General features: G+C 34.7%; 1 protein-coding gene across 1 annotated transcript; it reads left to right on the forward strand.

Moving 5' to 3' along the window:
- Positions 1 to 6,639, forward strand: LOC116005669. Its single transcript, XM_031245912.1, has 11 exons — positions 1 to 223; positions 363 to 559; positions 1,710 to 1,764; positions 1,920 to 2,092; positions 3,718 to 3,777; positions 3,975 to 4,032; positions 4,768 to 5,065; positions 5,318 to 5,372; positions 6,060 to 6,115; positions 6,309 to 6,386; positions 6,604 to 6,639. Exons 1-10 carry the CDS (start codon positions 73 to 75, stop codon positions 6,328 to 6,330), a joined length of 1,125 nt encoding a protein of 374 aa, XP_031101772.1. The 5' UTR covers positions 1 to 72; the 3' UTR covers positions 6,331 to 6,386; positions 6,604 to 6,639.
- Positions 6,640 to 7,208: the final 569 nt, after the last annotated feature.

The raw sequence follows: 7,208 nt of genomic DNA on the forward strand, positions 1-7,208 counted from the left end.
AAGCCGCGCCGCCGGACAGCCGCACCGCCTCACCGCCGCACCTCCTCTACCTTTAACAAATGTTTAGGGTTTATGCCCTACAACCGATATTTGCGCCTGCGCCTCTGCCTCTGCCTCTGCCTCGCCACGACGCCACCGCCCACCAGCCACCAGCTTCCCGGTCTCCGTATTCACCCTCAACCCGCCTCAGTTGCCGGCCGTGAGCCCTCTCCGTCTTCACCAGGTTTTTGTTTTTGCCTAATCGCTGGTCCCCTTTTTTTTTTTTTTGAAAACATGTCCCCTAATTTCCCTAATTTTGTTTTTGCCCTAGGTTTTTGAATTGTGATGTTACTAAGTAGTACTGGCTTGAATTTTTATGTTAGAAAGTTCAGAAAATGGTGCCCCATCTAGTCACCGTAATACTCTCCAGCAAGAGTTATCATCCTCTGTAAACTCTTGTAGGAGGTTTGAAGCTGTTGCAACTTTTAGGTTAATCTGGTGGAATCAGGGTTCAGGATCAAGAAAGAGATTATCTATATGGCGCCCTATTGTACCCCAAGGGATGGTATATTTTGGTGATATTGTAGTCCAGGGATGGTGGCTTGGTAATCAGCTTTATTCATCATTATTTATTTATTTATTTTATAACTGCTGCAGAGTTCACTTACCTTATATTACTGACAGCAGATTTGGTTTGCAAAATTGACAAGGAATGAAAAAAAATTGGTAAAAGATAGAGGTATAATTTGGGCCTGTTTATGATCATATATAAACTTCAGTGTTTTAATTGAATTTATGGTGAATGCAAATTGATCCTTGATTTAGCTTTGTAATTCAGTCTCATGTTCAAGGGGTAGTGAAATGCATTGTTATTGATGTAAGCTGACAAATCTGGAGTATATGTTTGGGATATGGTAATTTTTATGGTGTGTTTATAATTTTCTTTTTCCATGTGGTCTTGTAGATTGTATTGGGTTGGTATGCCAAGGGCTAGGATGAAGGGGAGTGAAAGAAAGGGTGGGAGGCGGTTATTTACCATATTATATTATATCCACCATTATAAGAGAATGGAAGTGGAACATAATCAACATATTGTCAGAGTAGTATAATCAACACTTCCACAATAGGGCTAAATGAGAAATTAGTTCTCCTTTGCTTCATATTTTTAATTACCAAATCACTTCCACTTCCAAAAACCATGAATCAATATTAAAAGCTTCATATTTCATGTGACTTATTCAATTAGTTTCATTGAACATAGGAAAAAGGAGAATATTGTACTGATTTTCTTTATCGTTACAAATGCTAACATGCCCCTATACATATAGGTAACTTATAGGGTATACTTTCAACACTCTCCCTTAAGTTGGAGCATGTATATCATATGCTCAAAGCTAATGTTACTAATATACTCAATATGTTGAATGATTTCTTTGCCACCTTCTTCCCCCCATCTGTTGCTGAAGTTGTTTCTCTTTTCTGTTGGACAGATAATGTTCGAGTTATATTCGCTTTCTTTGGATATAAAACATAAATTTCCTCATGGTGTTTGTAATTGTTCAAGGCAGTGGAGCAGTTTAACTGGCACAAAGAAAGTGGATTTTACAGACCTTACGTATGAAATATATATTACAGTGCTTGTTTATTCTCCCCCTTTGATGAACTGCAATATTTATAATGCTTATATTTTCTTTCATTATGGTACTAGTCGTCCTCACACATGGTACCCAATTGCACGAAGGAAAAAGCGGAATGTTGTTTTACATGTGAGTCCAACAAACAGTGGTAAAACACATCATGCCCTCAAACAACTCCAGTCAAGTTCTTCTAGTAAATTCAAAATGCTATTATTATTATCATAATTCCATTGTTTATATTTTCTTGGTCTTTGTATAGTCAAGTTAATTCATATAAGATAACCAATTCAAATTAATCTACAGGTATTTATTGTGGACCATTGAGGCTGTTGGCATGGGAGGTGGCAAAAGTTCCTTGTGACCTTATGACTGGGCAAGAAAGGGAGGAAGTTGATGGTGCAAAGCATATGGCTGTTACTGTAGAAATGGCTGATGTGACTTCCAACTATGGATGTGCTGTTATTGATGAGATTCAGGCATGCAATTTGTTTATAACTTAATTTACTTATCCATGTTTTGATATAAATTCAATATTCAATTGTACTGGATATGTTAAAAATATGATTAATAATTTTGCTTTTTAAGTTGTAAAAGTGTGACCAACAGAATAAGTAGTACTCCATAGTATGTTTTAACTAGCTAGCTAGGGAAATGCAAATTGTTCTATATATGCAGATAACATGTAATTTTATATTGATTTGTATGTAACTTTGAAATGCTTATATATGGATGAATTGAAACAAAGCATTTAGGCCTATTACATGTAACATTAGATGATGATTTTTTTGAAAATCTTGAAAGTAAGCCTTAGAAAATGAGTGTATGAAACAACTAAAAAAATATGCATATTTCTTATTCAATATGTTTCACCTTGTCCTCATATAAAATACAAACCGAAAATATAAATTTAATTAGTATTCAATATTTGAATTAATATATATATATATAACAACTAACCAAATCACAGTATCCATCGTGATATAATACTTTTCTTGCCTACATGAGGGCAAGGAAGGTTGATGGAGACACTCATATCTTCCAAATCAAAAACATAGATGTTTCTGTCATTTTCTTCAATGAAGTATATGCAGTTATTTCTCACATTTGCATTATTGCTATTAATGCAAAATATGCCTCCGACAGATCCTAAAAAAATGGTGCGTTCTCCTATACTTTCCATCTCCACCCATTTTCTTGCGCACAAATCCGCTCTAAAGACTCGTATATTTTCTACCTGCCAATGTCTTTTTGCAAAGTAAATTTTGGTAACTAATAGGATTTCACCACAATTTTCTGTAATATAACCAATAGCATACAAACCACTCCATTTTGGTCTTGAAGATGGCTCATTAAATAAATCACCACCAATCACTTCTTCGAATTGTGCACTTTGATCATTGAATTCTACACGTACTAATGTGGTGGAATATTTCTTCAATCCATACAAATTTCCACAAAAACTTGTGAATGATTGTATTACACTATTACGACATAACTGCTTCACAAATGCATGTTCACCGCCGATCTTGCAAAAATTGAAAAACATGTCAAAGTCGCCATGCTCTTGAATTAATACAACATAACAAGAAGGATCATGAGGACTAGAAGAAAGGTAAGCAAGATGCGTGACTGATTTCAATTTTGGAAGCTGCCTCTTTTCATGTGAATAAACATTGAAAAGTATGACATCAAAAGTGTCGTCGCTATCGTGTAACACCATCCATCCATCATTACATGCGTGAGCCTTCTCATACTTGTTGTACATGAAGGAACAATCAATCTTGTAATGACGTTGTTGTGTGATACTGTATTGTGTACCTTGTTTATTTTGATAAAACAAGAGCCAAGGGTGCGATTGCGGTAGGGGGAAACTAACATTGGTTTTGGCATCGTCACCAATCAACTCCATAGCTCTCAATTGATAGCTAGTAGTTATGGAGTCTATTTTTGAAATACGTCCGGCCTGCATGAACTGAACAAAAAGTATACCATAAATTTTCATAAAAAATTGTACGGAACTAGTCTTTACAGGTTAATCAAACAACACATGCACATGATAATGAGCATTGCAATGAAATTAAACATTTTAAAAACATGTTAGAATATTAGAAGCAATTTAGGAGTTATATCATCTGACTGCAAACAACAGCAAGATGCTGCTGTTAGCAGCAGATCTAGTTGACAGCAGCAACTTCTTTTTGCTGTAAATAATTGTTTTTTGTAATAATTTTTTAATATGAATTTTTATTATAAATATGCATGAAAATAAAGAGAAAATAAAAAGTATATGAGGATTGACGAAAGGCTTGAAACACACCATAAAATTTGATAAGAATTGATAAAAAGTTGGTCTGATAGAGGAAAACCGTTTGTAGAGAAGAAAAGTTTGAAGGGTTGGATATCAAGTGGAGAAAAGGTTTGTAAAAATTCTATTATGATATAATTTATGAAAGTTCATATATAAGTTTTGTGAATATCAGTAAATTTTTAAAAACTCTATAAAAATCTGAATTGAATACTAATATACTTTTTAAATACTTGAAAAGTTTAAATCTAATTAGAGTAGACTTTTTAAGAGTATCATCAAACTTTTAAAGTCTCTAAAAATCTTTAAAAATTTATAAAAATATTGATAGAATATTAAGAATGAAATTAAGTGAAGGAATATTACCGGCCAACAAGAAATCCAAGGTTCTGGACTGATATGATTGACTTTGTGCTTTGCGAATGGCTGGTTCTACATCTTCTTTAATAGCTGTATATATAGCTTATTTGATGAAGGAATATTACTCAGATTCTTAGTCCTTAACTAATGGGGATTAGGATTACGATATTATATATATATATATATATATATATATATATATATATATGGTTAAAATAACATATATAGTTCTTTGGGCTTCTCAGAAATATAATATCCAAATATGAACCAACTTAGAACTAATTAATAAGGAATGTCTCTTTCTAATTTGATTAGTGTTGGTATTCAAATAAGGAGTATTCTAATCCCAATTGTTCAAGGAATAATCCTTAATTATTAGTTTAAATTTCATTAAAATTTTAAAAAAATTATTTATTAAACTACTGTTGATAGTGATACAAAATTTAAAATTATATTGTTAATACCAAAGTACCCTACTATTTTAAGATAGGATACAGAAGATAGGATCTGAAGGATCTTCAAACTCCATCGCCGCACCTTCCCCACACAGCCATTACCGCCGCCACCGCCGCCACCGCAGCCACCGCCGCCACCGCAGCCGTCCGCAGCTTCCGACTCACGCCCCGCCGCCGTCAACAGCCTCCGCCTCACGCCAAGCCGCCGCCGCGACGCCGCTGCTCTCCTCACCGCCGGACGCAACTGTCGCACCACCTCGCCGCCGGACGCAACTGCCGCACCACATCGCCGCCGGTCGCCCTCCCCCGCTACTCGCCCGGGGTCTCAGGTAATGAGCTGCTGCTTCTTTTACTTTTGTTGCTGGTAGTTCTTGGTGGTGGTCTGACCTAGGTACTTTTGTTGCTGGTAGTTCTTGGTGGTGGTCTGACCTAGGCTCGCATAGTTTCTAAGTTTTATTTTTCATATTTCTTATTTCCTGCTGTTTCATGTAATCCATGATTAAATTACAGAAAATAAGAATGCTGTAGAGGTGAAAGTTTTATTTGTTCAATAATGCACTCTGATATCTTTTTTGTGATAGACTGCTACGGAGATGTTTTTATGCTGGCTTTGTTGCTCAAAGGAATTTTGCTGAGGTGTGAATCCTCTGCTTGGTTACTATCTTTTGATTTTTAAAGCAATTTGTCTGTTCACAATACCTTTCTAAATATTTTATTTTAGTTGATTATTTTTCATATTTCTTATTGTTCTGAGATATAAGGTAGTTGCATGAACATGCGTTTTCTAAGGTAATTTATCAATTTGGTAAGATGGTAATTACACTGCAGGAAATAATGTGTTTCATACATGCAAATACTTTATAACTTCAGACATGCTAATTTGTTGATTTGGTAATTGGTACTATGTTGAATATGATTTGCATCTTTTAGTATTTGCAAATTTACTATAGCGGTTGACATGCCATGTTTCAGATTCTTTAATAGAGAGTGGTTTGATTTGTTCTTGCTTCATCTTCTAGGTTAGTGTGGCTCTTTTAGTACTGACAATGGATATCTTTCTTCATAGTGGTTATAATGTATGTCATTGTTTAAACATTGGCTCAAAGCACATGAAATTAATTTAGCTAGGTTAATACTTATTCACAATAAACCTTCATTTGATGGTTGCTAAGTTTTTAGTAAGGAAAAAACTTGGCTCCTAAGGATAGGCATTTTAGAATAGCACTTACATGATAGTTCATTTATTCTATATAGTATTTTCTTTCCTTTCTTTATTTTATCATTTCCATATTATAATATAGATTTTGATTTGACAATTTGTAGAGGTTCCTGGGGGGACAAACAACAACAACTATGCTAATGTGCAGCTCATTGTTGAGGTTTGTGAATACTTCTTTCTTCTTAATTTACTATTGATTTTTTTAGTTAGTTCATTCTGGTTGTGCAGATGGCAGAGATAATAAGTGAATAAAGGAATTGAAAGGGCAACCAATTTACTTCTATGTTGAAACTCTGTTGTTCTTTAATTACTTTACATGCTTAGTGTGTAAATTATGTTTGTGAACTTTGCAGTGTCAAAAGGGCTCTTCCATAATAGAGACTAGAATTTAAGAAACTTTAATGCCTATAGTTAGAATCAGAAGACTAGAGGTAACTCCCAAGCTTTGGTGGTTCAAGGTTTATTAGTTGGTCTATACAATTTTTCTATTACTTTATAATTTGGCTTCAGATTTAAGGTCCCTCATTTCCTATATAGTTTTCAGTTGTTCTTTTTCTTTCAGTCCTGCAATACTTAATGTTGTAAAAAGGCCACATGTCTAAAATAAATTTGTTTAACCAGTCTACTGTCTACCTGCATATTTAACAGCCAAGGGTTATGTACCTTAAAATCTGTGAAACAAAAATCATTAAGACGGCAAAACAAGTGTATTTCACTTGAAAGGAAGTGCATACTCGATCATAATACAATGTATCAATGTCAAGCTCATAAATGTATCAACGGCAAAACAAGTGTATTCCAGAGAGGTATTATTTAACAAATGTGTCTACAACTCTTTGGGAGAGGTTTTATACTTTGCTTTTTGTCACTCCAGGCTGTAAAGAAGAGTATTTCGATGCAAATCACAAGTGGTTCTGAAATGGTCAAGCTGGAAAAGGACCCTCATGCTGCATTTGCATTGATCATTGATGGGAAAACTCTATGTTATGCCTTGGAGGATGATATGAAGCAGAAAATTTTGAACTTAGCAGTTGATTGTGCATCTGTAATTTGTTGCCGAGTCTCTCAAAAGCAGAAGGCTCTGGTAATATGTCTCAAATATTATTCTGATGATATTTTATGGTCTTTCCCTCTCTCTACTAGTCTAAATTTATTGGGTTGTACAGGTGGCAAGATTAGTAAAAGAGGGAACCGGAAAAACCACCTTAGCAATTGGTGATGGTGCAAATGATGTTTGAATGATTCAGGAAGCC

Source organism: Ipomoea triloba, chromosome 15 (genome assembly GCF_003576645.1).
Source record: "Ipomoea triloba cultivar NCNSP0323 chromosome 15, ASM357664v1".
NCBI classification, from domain to species: Eukaryota; Viridiplantae; Streptophyta; class Magnoliopsida; order Solanales; family Convolvulaceae; genus Ipomoea; species Ipomoea triloba.